At 47.2% G+C, this 20,760-nt stretch overlaps 1 protein-coding gene across 1 annotated transcript in view; it reads right to left on the bottom strand.

Annotated features, from left to right (window-relative positions):
- Positions 1-4,307: 4,307 nt before the first annotated feature.
- LOC137365642 (protein FAM227A-like) overlaps positions 4,308-20,760 on the bottom strand; it is a 130,026-nt gene continuing 113,573 nt past the window's right edge. The window contains exons 12-13 of the mRNA XM_068028011.1: positions 14,118-14,188; positions 4,308-4,511 (exon numbers count right to left, since the gene is read on the bottom strand). Coding sequence (XP_067884112.1) covers positions 4,308-4,511; positions 14,118-14,188 — 275 coding nt within the window. The remainder of the gene's footprint in view (positions 4,512-14,117; positions 14,189-20,760) is intronic.

The following is a 20,760-nucleotide window of genomic DNA, read 5'->3' as shown; positions in this document are numbered from 1 at the left end:
CCTGTAGCCAATGAGGATACAAAGATTTATGTCAAGGCCCCAGCAATTTCCTCCCTTGCCTCCCTCAGTATTCTCGGGACTTATCTACCTTAATGTCCAACACCTCCTCCTTTTTGATATCGACATGACCCAGACTATCTACACTCTCTTCCCTAGACTCATCATCCCCCAAGTCCTTCTCTTTGGTGACTACTGGTGAAAAGTACTCATTTAGTACCTCACCCATTTCCTCTGGCCCCTCGCATAGATTCCCTCCTCTGTCCTTGAGTGGGCCAACCCTTTCCCTGGCTACCCTCTTGCTCTTTATATATGTCTAAAAAGCCTAGGGATTTTCCTTAATCCTGTTTGCCAATGACTTCTCATAACCCCTTTTAGCCCTCCTGACTCCTTGCTTAAGTTCCTTCCTACTTTGTTTATATTCCTCAAGGGCTTCGTCTGTTCCTAGCCTTCTAGCCCTTACGAATGCTTCCTTTTTCTTTTTGACTCGGCTCACAATATCCCTCGTTATCTAAGTAGCCCTGCTGCTTCTGAGGAAAATGGCCCTGGGGTGGGATGGAGCCTGGAAACCAGCATGCTGACCAGCGGTGTGAAATTCCGTGCCAGCCTGCCATCGTGCCCGCCTCCAGCAGGGCTTGAAAATTGTGCCCCATGTGTCTGCACATTTCACCTGTCTATGTTTGCTTGAAGTCTGCTAATTACTAAGTTGGCAGGTCATTTATATATAACAAGTAAAGCAATGGTCTGACTACTGACCCTTGGAGGACCCACTGTGCACTTTACTCCAGTCAGAAAAACATGCGCTCACTATCTGCCTCTCAGCCAATTGGGTGCCCAAGGTACCACCCTTCTGAATAAATCTGTTATGTGGTATTTTATCAAATGCCCTTTGAAAGTCCAAATAAAGCTTGACCTGAGGTGCAATAGGGGCCTTGCCCTGCCAGTGCGGTTGAAATCCTGACCCCAGATATCAGCTAAGGTCGCATAATGATTATATTAGTGTACTAATAATCCGGAGTCTGGAGTTCAAATCCCACCATGGCAGCTGGGGAATTTAAATTCAGTTAATATGGAATATAAATATGGAATATAAAGCTGTTATCAGTAATGGTGACCAGGAAGCTACTAGACTGTTGGAAAAATCCAGCTGGTTCACTAATTTCCTTTAGGGAAGGGAATCTGCCACCCTTATCCGGTCTGGCCTACTTGTGACTCCAGACCCACAGCAATGTGGTTGACTCTCAACTACCCTCTGAAATGGCCTAGCAAGACACTCAGTTGCCGCAACCACCTTCTCGAGGACAATTAGGAACGGGTGATAAACGTTGGCTTTGCCAGCAATGCCTTTGAATGAATAAAACAGATAGAGATAGAGGGGACTTTCATCCCTTCAGTCTGGGCTGGTTTTGGACAAGGGTCATACTAACTTGTCAAGCAGCTCCCGATAATTTGTTTACTTTGAAACTGGAATTTTAACAACAACTGATGTTTCCAGGATATCCCTAAGAGCTGCTTTTAGTAAGAAATGTCAAAATATAAAACGTGGAGATAGACATTCCTCTTTACGATGTAACAGGCTGCCCACTTTTTGCTGTGAGGTGGGGAGAGAGAGGAACTGCTTCACACTGATGAGACTTCAGGGAGGGGTAGAAATGATTGGTGTAAATCTAAATTATTAGAGTTATACTGCTAAACAAATCATGGAACAGAATATTTCAGAAAGCTTCCTGTAATGTGTGAGGAGGTGCAGCATGATGCAGTGGGGAGGGCAGCAGCCCTGTGGCTAAAGGGCTACCCTCTGCTGGTACTCAGATAGCAGCTGAAAGTGCCAGGGCTGCCTGCAAGTTGACCCCCCGTGCTCAGCGTGCTGCGTTACTCACCTGTCAGATTGCTGCTGCTGCTGCAACAGTTTCTGCTTCATCTCTTTTAGCTTGATCAGGTTCTGATATCCTGCTTCAATCACGTCATTGTACGTGGGAGCGTCATCTGTAAATCCACCAGTTAGGGAAAAAGCAGGGAGGAGGGAGGGAGGAAACCTCAAGTGATTTTCAATGCACCATTGCTTACTCTTCCATTCACTCTGGCAAATCAGGCCAGCAATTGTGATTGGATAATGCTGGTGGCACACAATTGATTTTTTTGTTCCCTCTATCAAACTGGATCTCAGAGTCCAATGCCAATTACAAAGTGTGGGATCAAGGGGGGAGATTGCACCAACAAGTGTGTGGAAAGTGGATCAAGGATGGGGGGGGGTGGGGTGGAGGGCAGTAATGTGGACTCAGCAAGCAAGGGGAGGTGCTCCAGAATAGAGGTTACCGCGTGGAAGAGAGGGCACCGCTGCGTGAAAACGTGGTCATTTAAATTTATAAGCCCAGGCCAAGGAAAAGCCATAATATTAATGACAAGGGGGAAAGATACATCTCGTTGTGCCACACATCCCTTAACAGCCAGGCCGCACTAGACCTGCCTGGAGCTTCGTGTAGATTCTGGCCTGACATTTGAGCGGAGAGAGGCCGGACTTTCCTTCATAATCAGTGGAAAAGACTCTCAGCGTATCCACATCCCGACCTGGATTTTCCTCCCTCCCCCTCCACAGGAGTGGAGGCCCTGTCCCCACATTCCCAAAAATCGTCCCGTTACCACGGGGGTGGGGCCCAATTTCCCTCCCTGCCATCGCTAAACACCCCAGAGACAGCCAGGGCTGGGATGGCAACGCCACTTAAGAGTGTTGGGGAGTGGGTGGAGGAACCTCGATTTAGACTTTGCTTCACTCATGTGGAACATTGTCAATCTTCCAAAGATAACTTTCCGGGGCTCTGCTACCCCTGTAATGGTGCCTCCTTCTGTTCTTGGTGTGAGACTAACTGACGGCCTTGGAATAGTCCACTCAAGCAAGACACTCTGCTGAGAATGTCCTTTCCTTATTACTGATATTCCTGTCGAAAGCCTTTATATTGTCCCTCGTGCATTATTTGTTAATTTTCTCTCATGTTCGGTAACTCTGTATGTCCCCTATAATTAACTTGGCTTTCATATGCTAAATAATTAATTTTCTAGGTTCAAATTTCATTTGCCTAATCATCCATATCCTAGCTTCAGTACACTCCCTTTTTGCCTTACTGGAACGTACTTCAATTTGTAACCTTTCCCATTCCCTGAACAAATATTTCCCATTGCTGATCTGTAGTCCTATTTACAAATTTTCCCTTCCATTTAAACTGGGAAAGATCCAAAACTATCTTCATTTTTTTTTTGCAATCAAATATCCTTGTCCTCAAATTTTCTTTTTCTCTTCTTACATGGACTCTAATTATATGGTGGCCACTGTTTCCCAAATGTTCCTTGCTGGAGTAGCAACTGACAATGCCTTCCAAACCCACAACCTTTTCCACCCAGAAGGACAAGGACAGCAAACGCATGGGAACACCACCAACTGCAAGTTCCGCCCCAAGCCACACACCATCCTGACTTGGAACTATATCGCCGTTCCTGGGTCAAAATCCTGGCACTCCGTCCCTAACAGCACTGTGGGTGTACCCGCACCAGATTGACTGCAGCGGTTCAAAAAGGCGGCTCGTTACCACCTTCTCAAGGGCAATTAGGGATGGGCAACAAATGCTGGCCTTGCCAGCGATGCCCACATCCCACAACATGAATCAGAAAAACACAAATATTTCTTCCATCCCAAGGATATTCTCAAATATTCAAGTCTCCTGCAATTATAACTCTATTGTTCATACAAGTACTTACATCTCGACTTTGTTTACAGATTTCATCTTCAATTTCCTCGCCATTGTTTGGTAATTATAGAGTCCCGCCATGGCTAATTGCTTCCTACTTAATTTTTCCACAGGGATATGGTTTAAACTGCTTCTCTATTTCCAGTGCTATGGTATTATATTTAATTATTTATTTAATTTCTTCTGCCTTGAAACTTTCACATTATCAATTCTGACATGTTTCAGTTACATCTCGATCAACTATTTTAACCAGTGATCCCTGTTTTGTTTCTTGTACTCTGTGTACCAATGCACACAATTTAGTTTGGGTGCCCCTTTTCCTTGTATGACACCCTCCTCTGCCCCCAATCTCACCCCCACCAGCCAACACCCCAGTGGGGTTTGAAGCTGGGTTTGCTGTAAATATTCTTGTAGTGGTCTTACTGCTGGCTTTTGCTGCCCCTGTGGAACTGTGCAATTCAGCAGAGGGTAGGTAAACCACAGGCACCTTGTACACACATCCTCTTTATGGGTAGTGAGAAACCACCAGAACGGAAACACAGATGATGGAGGTTACGCAAGTGAAGAAGTTCACTTATTTTGATTGTTGTGAGGAACGGAAGGAGTAGAAGGATATGGTGGCAGGCTCTGGATCTCGGTTCTTGTCACATAGAGGTCCTTTCCAGCTCGTGGCTCCAAGTTTAAACGTCGGAGGTAGTTCAGAACAAGAGGACTAATGCCAAACAAATTAAATAAATTCCTCATGAACTCAGGCCCACGACCTGCTACAAGGGACTGTGGAGAGGAAAAAGATTATTAAACAGCTGAGGCTTCCAGTCGGCTGATCTACTGGTCAGTTAGTCAGTATCACCTCCCCTCATACTGGTCACTCAGTCAGTATCACCTCCCCTCATACCGGTCACTCAGTCAGTATCACCTCCCCTCATACTGGTCACTCAGTCAGTATCACCTCCTCTCATACTGTTCACTCAGTCAGTATCACCTCCCCTCATACTGGTCACTCAGTCAGTATCACCTCCCCTCATACTGGTCACTCAGTCAGTATCACCTCCCCTCATACCGGTCACTCAGTCAGTATCACCTCCCCTCATACTGGTCACTCAGTCAGTATCACCTCCCCTCATACTGGTCACTCAGTCAGTATCACCTCCTCTCATACTGTTCACTCAGTCAGTATCACCTCCCCTCATACTGGTCACTCAGTCAGTATCACCTCCCCTCATACTAGTCACTCAGTCAGTATCACCTCCCCTCATACTGGTCACTCAGTCAGTATCACCTCCTCTCATACTGTTCACTCAGTCAATATCACCTCTCCTCATACTGGTCACTCAGTCAGTATCACCTCCCCTCATACTGGTCACTCAGTCAGTATCACCTCCCCTCATACGGGTCACTCAGTCACTATCACCTCCCCTCATACCGGTCACTCAGTCAGTATCACCTCCCCTCATACCGGTCATTCAGTCAGTATCACCTCCCCTCATACTGGTCACTCAGTCAGTATCACCTCCCCTCATACTGGTCACTCAGTCAGTATCACCTCCCCGCATACCGGTCACTCAGTCAGTATCACCTCCCCTCATACCGGTCACTCAGTCAGTATCACTCTCCTCAGACCGGTCACTCAGTCAGTATCACCTCTCCTCATACCGGTCACTCAGTCAGTATCACCTCCCCTCATACTGGTCACTCAGTCACTATCAAAGAACAAAGAACAAAGAAAATTACAGCACAGGAACAGGCCCTTCGGCCCTCCAAGCCTGCGCCGATCCAGATCCTCTATCTAAACATGTCGCCTATTTTCTAAGGTTCTGTATCTCTTTGCTTCCTGCCCATTCATGTATCTGTCTAGATACATCTTAAAAGACGCTATCGTGTTCGCATCTACCACCTCCGCTGGCAATGCGTTCCAGGCACCCACCACCCTCTGCGTAAAGAACTTTCCACGCATATCCCCCCTAAACTTTTCCCCTCTCACTTTGAACTCGTGACCCCTAGTAATTGAATCCCCCACTCTGGGAAAAAGCTTCTTGCTATCCACCCTGTCTATACCTCTCATGATTTTGTACACCTCAATCAGGTCCCCCCTCAACCTCCGCCTTTCTAATGAAAATAATCCTAATCTACTCAACCTCTCTTCATAGCTAGCGCTCTCCATACCAGGCAACATCCTGGTGAACCTCCTCTGCACCCTCTCCAAAGCATCCACATCCTTTTGGTAATGTGGCGACCAGAACTGCACGCAGTATTCCAAATGTGGCCGAACCAAAGTCCTATACAACTGTAACATGACCTGCCAACTCTTGTACTCAATACCTCGTCCGATGAAGGAAAGCATGCCGTATGCCTTCTTGACCACTCTATTGACCTGCGTTGCCACCTTCAGGGAACAATGGACCTGAACACCCAAATCTCTCTGTACATCACTTTTCCCCAGGACTTTTCCATTTACTGTATAGTTCACTCTTGAATTGGATCTTCCAAAATGCATCACCTCGCATTTGCCCTGATTGAACTCCATCTGCCATTTCTCTGCCCAACTCTCCAATCTATCTATATTCTGCTGTATTCTCTGACAGTCCCCTTCACTATCTGCTACTCCACCAATCTTAGTGTCGTCTGCAAACTTGCTAATCAGACCATCTATACTTTCCTCCAAATCATTTATGTATATCACAAACAACAGTGGTCCCAGCACGGATCCCTGTGGAACACCACTGGTCACACGTCTCCATTTTGAGAAACTCCCTTCCACTGCTACTCTCTGTCTCCTGTTGCCCAGCCAGTTCTTTATCTATCTAGCTAGTACACCCTGGATCCCATGCGACTTCACTTTCTCCATCAGCCTACCATGGGGAACCTTATCAAACGCCTTACTGAAGTCCATCTACAGCCCTTCCCTCATCAATCAACTTTGGCACTTCCTCAAAGAATTCTATTAAGTTGGTAAGACATGACCTTCCCTGCACAAAACCATGTTGCCTATCACTGATAAGCCCATTTTCTTCCAAATGGGAATAGATCCTATCCCTCAGTATCTTCTCCAGCAACTTCCCTACCACTGACGTCAGGCTCACCGGTCTATAATTACCTGGATTATCCCTGCTACACTTCTTAAACAAGGGGACAACATTAGCAATTCTCCAGTCCTCCGGGACCTCACCCGTGTTTAAGGATGCTGCAAAGATACCTGTTAAGGCCCCAGCTATTTCTTCTCTCGCTTCCCTCAGTAACCTGGGATAGATCCCATCCGGACCTGGGGACTTGTCCACCTTAATACCTTTTAGAATACCCAACACTTCCTCCCTCCTTATGCCGACTTGACCTAGAGTAATCAAACATCTGTCCCTAACCTCAACATCCGTCATTTCCCTCTCCTCGGTGAATACCGATGCAAAGTACTCGTTTAGAATCTCACCCATTTTCTCTGACTCCACGCATAACTTTCCTCCTTTGTCCTTGAGTGGGCCAATCCTTTCTCTAGTTACCCTCTTGCTCTTTATATATGAATAAAAGGCGTTGGGATTTTCCTTAACCCTGTTTGCTAAAGATATTTCATGACCCCTTTTAGCCCTCTTAATTCCTTGTTTCAGATTGCGCCTACAATCCCGATATTCTTTCAAAGCTTCGTCTTTCTTCAGCCGCCGAGACCTTATGTATGCTTCCTTTTTCCTCTTAGCTAGTCTCACAATTTCACCTGTCATCCATGGTTCCCTAATCTTGCCATTTCTACCCCTCATTTTCACAGGAACATGTCTCTCCTGCACACTAATCAACCTCTCTTTAAAAGCCTCCCACATATCAAATGTGGATTTACCTTCAAACAGCTGCTCCCAATCTACATTCCCCAGCTCCTGCCGAATTTTGGTATAGTTGGCCTTCCCCCAATTTAGCACTCTTCCTTTAGGACCACTCTCGTCTTTGTCCATGAGTATTCTAAAACTTACGGAATTGTGATCACTATTCCCAAAGTAGTCCCCTACTGAAACTTCAACCACCTGGCCGGGCTCATTCCCCAACACCAGGTCCAGTATGGCCCCTTCCCGAGTTGGAGTATTTACATACTGCTCTAGTAAACCCTCCTGGATGCTCCTGACAAATTCTGCTCCATCTAGACCTCTAACACTAAGTGAATCCCAGTCAATGTTGGGAAAATTAAAATCTCCTATCACCACCACCCTGTTGCTCCTACATCTTTCCATAATCTGTTTACATATTTGTACCTCTATCTCACGCTCGCTGTTGGGAGGCCTGTAGTACAGCCCCAACATTGTTACCGTACCCTTCCTATTTCTGAGTTCTGCCCATATTGCCTCACTGCTCGAGTCCTCCATCGTGCCTTCCTTCAGCACAGCTGTGATATCCTCTTTGACCAGTAATGCAACTCCTCCACCCCTTTTACCTCCCTCTCTATCCCGCCTGAAGCATCGGTATCCTGGGATATTTAGTTGCCAATCATGCCCTTCCCTTAACCAAGTCTCAGTAATAGCAATAACATTATACTCCCAGGTACTAATCCAAGCCCTAAGTTCATCTGCCTTACCTACTACACTTCTTGCATTAAAACAAATGCACCTCAGACCACCAGTCCCTTTGCTTTCATCATCTGCTCCCTGCCTACTCTTTCCCTTAGTCACGCTGACTTCATTATCTAGTTCCTTACAGGCTTTAGTTACTACATCCTTACTGTCCACTGACCTCCTCATTTGGTTCCCATCCCCCTGCCACATTAGTTTAAACCCTCCCCAACAGCGTTAGCAAAAGCACCCCCAAGGACATTGGTTCCAGTCCGGCCCAGGTGTAGACCGTCCAATTTGTAATAGTCCCACCTCCCCCAGAACCGGTCCCAATGTCCCAAAAATCTGAACCCCTCCCTCTTGCACCATCTCTCAAGCCACGCATTCATCCTGACTATTCTTTCATTTCTACTCTGACTATCACGTGGCACTGGTAGCAATCCTGAGATTACTACCTCTGAGGTCCTACTTTTTAACTTGGCTCCTAACTCCCTAAATTCTGCTTGTAGGACCTCATCCCGTTTTTTACCTATATCATTGGTGCCTATGTGCACAACGACAACTGGCTGTTCACCCTCCCCCTTCAGAATGTTCTGCAGCCAATCTGAGACATCCCTGACCCGTGCACCTGGGAGGCAACATACCATTCGGGAGTCTCGTTTTCGACCACAGAACCGCCTATCTACTCCCCTTACAATCGAATCCCCTATGACTATAGCCCTTCCACTCTTTTTCCCGCCCTTCTGAACAGCAGAGCCAGCCACGGTGCCATGAACCTGGCTACTGCTGCCTTCCCCTGGTGAGCCATCTCCCTCAACAGTATCCAAAATGGTATACCTGTTGTGGAGGGAGATGACCGCAGGGGACACCTGCGCTGCCTTCCTGCTCTTTCTCTGCCTTTTGGTCACCCATTCCCTTTCTCCCTCAGCAATCCTAATCTGCGGTGTGACCAATTCGCTAAACGTGCTATCCACGACCTCCTCAGCATCGCGGATGCTCCAAAGTGAGTCCATCCGCAGCTCCAGAGCCATCATGCGGTCTAACAAGAGCTGCGGCTGGACACACTTGCTGCACGTGAAGGAGTCAGGGACATCAGCCATGTCCCTGAGCTCCCACATTGAGCAAGAGCAGCATAACACGGGTCTGAGATCTCCTGCCATTTTTAATCTTAAGCTTAACTTAGTCTGAAGCTTAACTTATCACCTCCCCTCATACCGGTCACTCAGTCTGTATCACCTCCCCTCACACCGGTCACTCAGTCTGTATCACCTCCCCTCACACCGGTCACTCAGTCTGTATCACCTCCCCTCACACCGGTCACTCAGTCTGTATCACCTCCCCTCACACCGGTCACTCAGTCTGTATCACCTTCCCTTATACTGGCTGCCAATAGTCATGTTGTTCTTCTCCTGCAGGTCAGGCAATATAACTTTCTTCTCTACCCAATAAGGAGCTTCACCTGATCCACTGCCCATCCACCTACCTCATTCCGAGCAGGTCCAGAAATAGTAGCCGGTCATCCAGCGTCTGCTCACTCCCTGTCTGTGGGTCAGTCAGTGTTTCTTCACTTCCTGTCTGTGGATCAGATGGTGTCTCCTCACTCCCTGTCTGTGGGTCAGTCAGTGTTTCTTCACTTCCTGTCTGTGGATCAGATGGTGTCTCCTCACTCCCTGTCTGTGGATCAGATGGTGTCTCCTCACTCCCTGTCTGTGGGTCAGTCAGTGTTTCTTCACTCCCTGTCTGTGGATCAGATGGTGTCTCCTCACTCCCTGTCTGTGGATCAGATGGTGTCTCCTCACTCCCTGTCTGTGGGTCAGTCAGTGTTTCTTCACTTCCTGTCTGTGGATCAGATGGTGTCTCCTCACTCCCTGTCTGTGGATCAGATGGTGTCTCCTCACTCCCTGTCTGTGGATCAGATGGTGTCTCCTCACTCCCTGTCTGTGGGTCAGTCAGTGTTTCTTCACTTCCTGTCTGTGGATCAGATGGTGTCTCCTCACTCCCTGTCTGTGGATCAGATGGTGTCTCCTCACTCCCTGTCTGTGGGTCAGTCAGTGATTTTTCACTTCCTGTCTGTGGATCAGATGGTGTCTCCTCACTCCCTGTCTGTGGATCAGATGGTGTCTCCTCACTCCCTGTCTGTGGGTCAGTCAGTGTTTCTTCACTTCCTGTCTGTGGATCAGATGGTGTCTCCTCACTCCCTGTCTGTGGATCAGATGGTGTCTCCTCACTCCCTGTCTGTGGGTCAGTCAGTGTTTCTTCACTTCCTGTCTGTGGATCAGATGGTGTCTCCTCACTCCCTGTCTGTGGGTCAGTCAGTGTTTCTTCACTTCCTGTCTGTGGATCAGATGGTGTCTCCTCACTCCCTGTCTGTGGATCAGATGGTGTCTCCTCACTCCCTGTCTGTGGATCAGATGGTGTCTCCTCACTCCCTGTCTGTGGGTCAGTCAGTGTTTCTTCACTTCCTGTCTGTGGATCAGATGGTGTCTCCTCACTCCCTGTCTGTGGATCAGATGGTGTCTCCTCACTCCCTGTCTGTGGATCAGATGGTGTCTCCTCACTCCCTGTCTGTGGGTCAGTCAGTGTTTCTTCACTTCCTGTCTGTGGATCAGATGGTGTCTCCTCACTCCCTGTCTGTGGGTCAGTCAGTGTTTCTTCACTTCCTGTCTGTGGATCAGATGGTGTCTCCTCACTCCCTGTCTGTGGATCAGATGGTGTCTCCTCACTCCCTGTCTGTGGATCAGATGGTGTCTCCTCACTCCCTGTCTGTGGGTCAGTCAGTGTTTCTTCACTTCCTGTCTGTGGATCAGATGGTGTCTCCTCACTCCCTGTCTGTGGATCAGATGGTGTCTCCTCACTCCCTGTCTGTGGATCAGATGGTGTCTCCTCACTCCCTGTCTGTGGGTCAGTCAGTGTTTCTTCACTTCCTGTCTGTGGATCAGATGGTGTCTCCTCACTCCCTGTCTGTGGATCAGATGGTGTCTCCTCACTCCCTGTCTGTGGGTCAGTCAGTGTTTCTTCACTTCCTGTCTGTGGATCAGATGGTGTCTCCTCACTCCCTGTCTGTGGATCAGATGGTGTCTTCTCACTCCCTGTCTGTGGATCAGATGGTGTCTCCTCACTCCCTGTCTGTGGGTCAGTCAGTGTTTCTTCACTTCCTGTCTGTGGATCAGATGGTGTCTCCTCACTCCCTGTCTGTGGATCAGATGGTGTCTCCTCACTCCCTGTCTGTGGGTCAGTCAGTGTTTCTTCACTTCCTGTCTGTGGATCAGATGGTGTCTCCTCACTCCCTGTCTGTGGATCAGATGGTGTCTCCTCACTCCCTGTCTGTGGATCAGATGGTGTCTCCTCACTCCCTGTCTGTGGGTCAGTCAGTGTTTCTTCACTTCCTGTCTGTGGATCAGATGGTGTCTCCTCACTCCCTGTCTGTGGATCAGATGGTGTCTCCTCACTCCCTGTCTGTGGGTCAGTCAGTGTTTCTTCACTTCCTGTCTGTGGATCAGATGGTGTCTCCTCACTCCCTGTCTGTGGATCAGATGGTGTCTCCTCACTCCCTGTCTGTGGGTCAGTCAGTGTTTCTTCACTTCCTGTCTGTGGATCAGATGGTGTCTCCTCACTCCCTGTCTGTGGGTCAGTCAGTGTTTCTTCACTTCCTGTCTGTGGGTCAGTCGGTGTCGCCTCACTCCCTGACTGTGGATCAGTCGGAGTCTCCTCACTGTCATTGTCAATTGTTGTTAAAACCCATCTGATTCACTAATGTCCTTTAGGAAAGGAAATCTGCTGTCCATACCTGATCTGGCCTACATGTGACTCCAGACTCACAATGTGGGTGACTCTTAAGTGCCCTCTGAAATGGCCTAGCAAACCACTCAGTTGTATCAAAACCATTATAAAGTCTAATCAAAGAAATTAAACCGGACGGACAACCTGGCATCGACCTAGGCACCGGAAATGACAACGGCAAACCCAGCCCTGTCCACCCTGCAAAGTCTTCCTTACGAACATGTGGGGCTTATGCCAAAACTGGGAGAGCTGTCCCACACACTAGTCAAGCAACAGTCTGACACAGTCATACTCACATGGCTTACAGACAATGTGCCTGACACGGCCATCACCGTCCCTGGGTATGTCTGTCCCACTGGCAGGTCAAACCCACCAGAGATGGCGGCACAGTGGTATACAGTCGGGAGGGAGCTGCCCTGGGAGTCCTCAACATTGCCTCTGGACCCCGTGACGTCTCATGACATCAGGTGAAACATGGGCAAGGAAACCTCCTTCTGATTACCACCTACTGCACCACCCCCCACCCCTCTCCCACCGCTTGGCGGATGAATCAGTGCTTCTCCATGTTAAACACCAATTGGAAGTAGCACTAAGGGTAGCAAGGGCACAGAATGTACTCTGGGTAGGGGACTTCAATGTCCATCACTAAGAGTGACTCGGTAGCACCACTACTACCTGAGCTGGCCAAGTCCTAAAGGACCTAGCTGCTAGACTGGGTCTGCGGCAGATGGTGAAGGAACCAATGAGAGAGAAAAACCTACCTGACCTCATCCTCACCAATCTACCTGTCACAGATGCATCTGTCTATGACAGTATTAGTAGGAGTGACCACTGCACCGTCCTTGTGGAGATGAAATCTCGTCTTCACACTGAGGGTACCCACCATCGTGTTGTATGCTAAACACCGTGCTAAATGGGATAGATTGTGAACAGAGCCAGTGACCCAAAACTGGACATCCAGGAGGCGCTGTGGGTCATAGCCAGCGACACCCACATCCCATAAACAAAAAGAAAAAAAAACTCCTTGTTTGTGGGTCAGTCAGTGTGTATTTCTAATTGATTTCATTAAGTCAAATAATTTTCTAGAATTCATGTCTTCACTTACAGCCCAGCTGGGACCTGACCACCGTGTGTAATATTTTTTGCTTCTATTCCCTTCAATGACCTTATTTGCTGATGTACAATTTTTGTTAAACTTTGCCGTTTCCGATCTCATTCTGCTTGTCTTTACCCACAATGTTACACTGTTCCGTTGCCATGGCCTTTCTCTTTGGATTTCTAAATCTTCCCTCTCCCGAACCTTCTGTTAGTTCACAACCTCTAGTCTTATCTGCTGGCTCACTCGAGTTGTACACACTGTCCCTTCCTGCCACACTCTGATTATCATTATCTTTAGTACTATCTTGCTCTTGTGCCTTCTCTCTCTTTAAATGATCACATCTTCCCTCTTTTGATCCCTCGCGCCCACTATTTAGTTTAAAGCCCTCTTCTGTCCTAGTTAATATGGTGAGAAGTGGGGTTGTGGGAAGATTACGGACGTGGGATTAATTGAAATAGGGAGAAGATGGGTCGGTGGGGTTGAGGGACATGGGGATAAGTTGAGTAGATAGGGTTGAGTGATGCGATGAAAAGTTATGTAGATGCGTTTAAGAGACAACGTGAGAAGGTGAGTAGCTGGGATTAAGGAATATTGTGAACTGGTGGATTAGGTGGTTTGAGCGATATGGTGAGAAGGTGGGTGGCTGGGATTGAGGGATATGATGACAGTGTGATTGAGGGATACAGTCAGGGTGGAATTAAGGGATATGGTGAGGGTGGAATTGAGGGATTATGGTCAGAAGTGTTAATGGAATTTAACGAAATGGGGCAGGCTTGTTGGGTAAAATGGACTTTTGCTGTTGCCAAAAATGTTACTGTTTTGCACTTCTCATCCAACTGCACAATGGGTTTCTGCTGGACTGGTCATATGAAAGAATAGGCTATACCTGTAGAGTGTGATTTGAGGCCCAAGCACCCCATTACATATTAAATGCATGCACAGGTAGATGTTAGAAAGCTCAGACTAGTGTTTGTGTCTCACCTGTTTGTGAGGGGAAACTCCAGTCAATCGATGGTTGCTTGTAATCATTTTGCGAAACGATTGGAGGCTATCTAAAACAGAAATTACATGGAATGCAGTGACAGCTCAGTGTTTTATTTGCTCCACATTAGAGATTGTTAAATAATTGGTTCTGATGCAAGGCAAAACCTGGAAATGGATAAATAACTGACTGTTGAAGAGAGCAGTGGGTACTTGCTTAGGAAGTGAGGTGGCGAGAGTAGGCCGCTCTGATTCATGTCTCCTGGACTAGTTTGGAAATAGGCAGTGATATGAAAGCTTCGTGCTATGGTAACCTATATCTGTAGAGGAGGAGCCCATCATGATTCACATGTTGTCTCCGAACCTGGTGCAATAGACAGTATGGGCTGAATTTTATCAGAAGGGAGGATGTCCTGATGTTGGGGCCCAAATCGGGTTGTGTGGCTAGGAAGTGGGACACTAAAGTGGATTTTACTGCTCGCATCCAATTCACGGCCAGCAGGTGTCAGAGTCGGCCAATAATGAGGGCCAGGTGGGAGGAAGCCCTGGAAGCTGAATGGCAGCTGCCATATTTAATCGGATGGCAGCACTGGGTTTAAAGACATCGGAAATAGAAGCCCCTGGAAGGGTGAGGAGACAAGGGTTACATTCAAGGAATGGCTGCAGTTAGAAGCAGAGAGGTGCCCAGGTTTAGTGATGCCTCCCTGGAGGTGTTCATCCAGACAGCAAGTGCATGGCAGAAGGTGCTTTTCCCGGTCGACAGAAGGAACAGGCCAACAAGCCTCGCCAAGAAGGCAAGGCTCGAGGTCGCAGTGAAAGTTGTCAGCAGTGGGTGGTCACACAGACATGGTTGAAGTCCTGCAAGTGATTCAATGACCTGTTGAGATGTGGCAAGGTGAGTGGACCTCATTGTCCCAAGCTCGCAGCCCTGAATGTCACAAAAGGTTGACAACCCAGGCACGGACATGACCAGGCACTAGTGCTCACAGAGAGACACATATTCACTTCACAGCAGAGGCTCATGGTCACTTAGCACTGATTTCTGCATTGCCAATACTAAATCATCCCAGCAGCAGGCCTCCCAGTGCCTTAATGCTGCATCTCAAAACTGGCGCAGTATGACAAGAGACCAGTGCCATGGTGAATGTCTATGTTTGCAGAAGAGAGCTCACAATGCCAGGGAGCGGAGACGAACTGGAGGCGGATTGCCATTGCTCGCTGTTGTCATGCAGGGCCCCACCCGCCAAGAATGAGGCACATTAATTTCACTGCATGAACATTGAGGTTTAAACTGTTACTGGAGTAAAGAAAGAACTTGTTTTTTTTAAAAGAAAGCAACACCAAACCCTTGACCGGAAATACATTTGCATATTTCCAGATAGTGCTTAAAAGAGACAAAAGACCATTCCCTGATACAGTCAATCCACAATGGACTTTTGATTACCAGATGTTGAAGGTTGAGGAGCTAGCATTCCAGGTTGACTGCTAAGCTGGCCGAATACACAAACAGACGTGGTCAGACCAGTTTAGTCACAAGGCTAATTGACTGTTGCAGATTTTTCTTGAACTTGCCACAGAGAATTTGAATGCAGAAAAGCTCTTTGCTCTTGGATTGAGAACATCTCTCTCCTGTCTGCTCTCATCTCTTTCTTGCCATTGAAGACATGGCAATGGAATCCATTGAAGCCATATGAACCCCAAGAGGGAAAAGCCTCCTACAGTGAGCAAGGTTTAAGGAGAATACTGGGCCCCAACAAAAAGCAAGATATACCTACAAGCAAGGACTAAAGCGAGATTGAAGCATTGTAACAAAAACCTCTCTTCAGAGATAGCCTCACACTTCTCCATTTTATTTTTCTTCTCTTTTCTGTCTCTATTTGCATGTGTGTATCGCTAGCATAGGTGTGGCGTGTATCCGTAGGCGTTAACTGAATTAGAGTTTAAGTTTAAGTTTTAATAAATTTCACTTTTCTTCTTTAAACCTAAGAAAGTCTGTTTGTGCTCATTTCTTTGCCTTATAATTAGAAAGCAGTGAACAAGGATTCACCAATGGGGGAGCTCAAAATATGGTGTGTTTAAAATTAAATCCTGTTTCAATAAGACCAGGTGAAGGCTGACACCTAGACACCTTTCTCACCTGGTCATAACAGAAATTTGGGTGATAGCATCTGGAATTTTACCCACAGACAAATGAGAGAAATTGGAAGTGAGAAGCCAAATTGTTCCCAATCAAAATGAGCAAGTTTTCAATACAGGTTTTCTTGTGGTTGTGTGTGATTGAATACCAACATGTCTGCAACTGAAGCGAGTAGCTCTCCAAGCCAGGGTGAAGTAACTTGGAATAAATTAAAAGCACTGTCTGTGAAGGAATTGTGGGAAATGGCTGAGCAGTGTGGGATCACTGTATGTGGCAAGACTAGTGGCCAGCCATTTTTCCTTTGAATCTGAAGAAGCAGAAGCAGGGTTAGAAGCAGACCCAGACAGGGTATTGCTAGCAAAGATACATTTGGAACAAAGGAAACTTGAATTTGAGGAAGAGAGAGGAAGAAAAAGAGAGCCTTCCAGAAGGAACGTGAAGCAAATGAAAGGCAGGAGATGAGGAGAGAGAGAGAGAGAAAGAATATTCTAGAAAGAATCTGAAGAAAGAGAGCTGAAACGGCTTGAGTTAACTGGGGACGACAGAGTAACCCCAGTGAAAGCATGGCCAATATGGAGGAGCGTAATTCAGGACCGGGTACAGAATTGTTAAAACGAGCTCATCTAATCCCAAAATTCAATGAGGAAGATGTGGAAGTATTTTTTATGTCTTTTGAGAAACTGGCAAGGCAGCTAAAATGACCAGCTGAGACTTGGTCTCTTTGACTACAAAGCAAGCTAACCAGAAAAGTGCATGAGGTTTATTCCTTATGCTAGATGACAGTTCATCAAATTATGAACTGACCAAAAATGCTATCCTTGGGGCATATGAATTAGTACCCGAAGCCTATCGCCAAAAGTTTAGAGCCCTCAAAAAGCAAGCTAATCAAACTTATCTGGAGTTTGAAAGAAGTAAGCAGCTGGCTTTTGACCAGTGGCTGAGGGCTCTTAAAGTACAGCACAGCTATGAGACTCTCAGGGAAATAATTCTGTTAGAGGAATTTAAAAACTCTCTCCCACTCTCAATAAAGACCCATGTAGAGGAGCAGCAGGTCCAGAGATCCCGGCAAGCGGCCGTTCTGGCCGATGAGTTTGCTTTAATTTATAAGTTGGTTTCCCAGGGGAGAACCTTTCCTAATCACCCCCACAAATCTGAAAAGGACAAAGGATGGGAAGGTGATATCCGACACAGGGGGTCCTCCTCCAGCCAAAAAGGAAAGTGCTGTGAGCAAGAGTGAGACCCAGAGACCTGTGTGTTTCCATTGTAATAAAGCGGGGCATTTAAAAGCTGACTGCTGCACACTAAAAGGAAAATAGGGTTAATTAGGGCACACCTGCTCAGTGAAGACGGGACCTGACGGAAAGCACAGAATAAGCTGTGGCTTTATCTGCAGTAAGAGTGCAACCCAGGAAGCTTACTACAGCCCGTGCAGGAAAAGTTAATAGGATTCCTGATGGTTATCAGGGTTTTGTGTCTGAAGGGAAAGTAACTCCATATACCTCGAGTGGGGCAAGCAAGCCCATAGAGATTCTCAGGGACACAGGGGCCACTAGATCCCTTTTACTGGGAAAAGGCCTGATCTTTCCCCCAGAGAGTGCAGTGAACACCAGAATGGTGGTGAATGGTATCGGAGGGCAGTGTATACCTGTACCTGTACACTGGGTGCACCTGGAATGCGACCTAGTTTCGGGACTGGTGACCGTAGTGATTGTCCCTAGTTTGACGGGGTGACCAAAATAATGATCTGGGTGGTAGGGGTGAAGGTGGTAGCCGCCCAGTAGTGAAAGAAAGCGCGCAGGAGGTCAGAGAGACATGGCCGTGGCAGGAGAGGGTCCCCTGCAGTTTCCCTGAATGTGTAGTGGATCAGGCCATGATCAAACCAGCTCCCCCAGAGGGGACTGCATTGGCACTACAGGCAGATGACCATGAGGTCTGCCTGTCCAAGACTTTCTTTGGTAAGTTAGGAGACCCAGGGAATGAATTAAATGGATTTTTCCTAGCTGAGGCTCAGCGAGCCAATCCAGTATTGCAAGGGTTAGCACAGGCTGCCCAATTTGAGTCCCTGATTGCTACTATTTAAAGAATGAGGTACTGATGAGGAAATGGAGTTCTACTCCCAGACGGAGGGCAAGGAGTGGACAGTAGTTCACCAGTTAGTGGTGCTACAGAGGTACCGGGGAGAAATATTAAGAAGGGCCCACCAGACGACAGTGGCTGTACATGCCACGATACAAAAGACACATAAGACAGCAGTTTGACTGGCCAAAACTCCACAAAGATGTGGTGCAGTACTGCAGGAGTTGCCACATGTGCCAGGTTGAGGGGAAACCCCAACCTACAATGAAACCTGCACTCCAAAGTCCTGTACCAGGTGTTAGGAGGACCCTCCAGCAGAGGGCTGGTGAACTGTAAGGGACCTCCGCCGAGAACAAAAGCGGACAGGCAGGCATATGGCTGCAAAAATTTAGAAAGGGAAGGGGAAAAAGTGACCAAGAGGGCAGTTTGGGAGGAATCCCGGATGAAAACCCCTACTGTCCAGTCAGCCATCCCCGAAAAATTTGAAAAGTTAGACCCTATATTCTCCTATGTACACACAGACTCTAGAAGCATCCCACCAGAGTTGCTGACAGCATTTACAGGAACCTGCAGAGACAAAGAGAGACCTCCAGGGGGCACAGAAACCATGAGGGTGACGCTTCACCTAGTTGACGTGCCACAGGAGAGTGCAGTCAAGTCTGCACAAATACTGCAGGCAGGAATATCCCAGAGAATAAAGGGGCGATTAACAAAAAATCCTCCCCCACAGTCAGAGGGAAAGGGAACCACCCATTCCCTGAAGTTGAAAGCTTTTGCATGAGTATTCAGGATAGACCCGCCCACTACTAACTCTCTTGAAAAAAAAATGGCCTCAACAGGCAAAGACCCTGGGCAGCCATGGAAAGGGAAAATTAAAGCAGCACTGGCACCAAGAAAAGACAGGAAATTTTAATTAGCTTTAAGATTTATAAATGAATGGAAACAAATGAGAGAAATGCATGTTTTTTCTTTCTGTATCTTATATTTCTCTCAAACCTTTTAATGAAACGTGCCTTTTTTTTCAAATTGCATTTCATTTCCCTGGATGTGGGGGTGTCATGCAGGGCTCCACCCGCCAAGAATGAGGCAAATTAATTTTGCCACGGGCATTGAGTTTTAAACTGTTACTGGAGTAAAGAAAGAAATTACTTCTTAAAAGAAAGCAACACCAAACCCTTGACCGGAAAAACATTTGCATATTTACAGACGGCGCTTAAAAGGGACAAAAGATACAGTCAATCCACAATAGACTTTTGATTACCAGACATTGTAAGTGGAGGAGCTAGCATTCCAGGTCGACCGCTAAGCTGGCCGAAAACACAAACAGATGTGGTCAGACCAGTTTAGTCACAAGACTAACTGACTGTTGCAATATTTTTTTGAACTTGCCACAGAGAATTTGAACTCAGAAAAGCTCTGTGCTCCTAGGCTGAGAACATCCCTCTCCTGTCTGCTCTCCTCTCTTTCTCACCAGCTTTGGAATCCATTGAAGACATATGAACCCCAAGAAGGAAAAGCCTCTACAGTGAGCAAGATTTAAAGAGAATACTGGGCCCAAACGAAAAGCAAGATCTACCTACAAGCCAGGACTACAGCGAGCTTGAAGCATTGTAACAAAAACTGCTCTTCAGAGATTGCCTCAAACCTCTCCACTTTATTTTTCTTCTGCTCTTTTCTGTCTCTATTTGCATGTGCGTATCGCGTATGCGTGCAACGCGGTGTGTATCCATATGCGTTAACCGAATTAGAGTTTAAGTTTTAATAAATTTCACTTTTCTTCTTTGAACCTAAGAAAGCCTGTTTGTGCTCATTTCTTTGCCTTATGATTGAAAAGCGGTGAACAAGGATTCACCAAGGGGAAGCTCAAAACATGGTGTGTTTAAAATTAAACCCTGTTACAGTAAGACCAGGTGAAGGCTGAAAGGGAACCCTAGATCTCTTACCTGGTATTGTATTGTAACACTGTATTGACACTGATGGAGGCGGCAGCAATGGAGCTCGGCGGAGTCTCAGCAGGGCAGCCTGTCGCTGAGGGTGAGGTGGGTGTGCAGCCCATAGAGAGTGAGCAACTACAGGGAGGCGTCCTTGAACTTTATGCTGTGCACCTGAGCTCCAGATGGATGACACGCAGAAGTAGGTTGGTGGAAAGTGCAGCCACCTAACGTCACTCTTGTCTCTCTCGCAGGTCAAGTAGCAGATGAAGCAATAACAATGGCTGAATAACGGCATGAGACCTTGGAGGAGGAGCCACCATCTGAAGACACAGCGTCACATCATTCTAACATACCCTCCACCAGCACAGATGCTCTCACATCGATGGGCATTAGTGCACAGTTAGAAAGTGTGGTGCCAGTTGGCGAGCAAGGCACAGACACGCGCGAGTAGCTAACCAGAGGCAGTTACAACTGTGGTCACTCCCCATCGGAGGAC

The sequence above is a fragment of the Heterodontus francisci genome, unplaced genomic scaffold (genome assembly GCF_036365525.1).
Source record: "Heterodontus francisci isolate sHetFra1 unplaced genomic scaffold, sHetFra1.hap1 HAP1_SCAFFOLD_938, whole genome shotgun sequence".
NCBI lineage: Eukaryota > Metazoa > Chordata > Chondrichthyes > Heterodontiformes > Heterodontidae > Heterodontus > Heterodontus francisci.
This window is presented reverse-complemented; position numbering and strand designations above follow the sequence as displayed.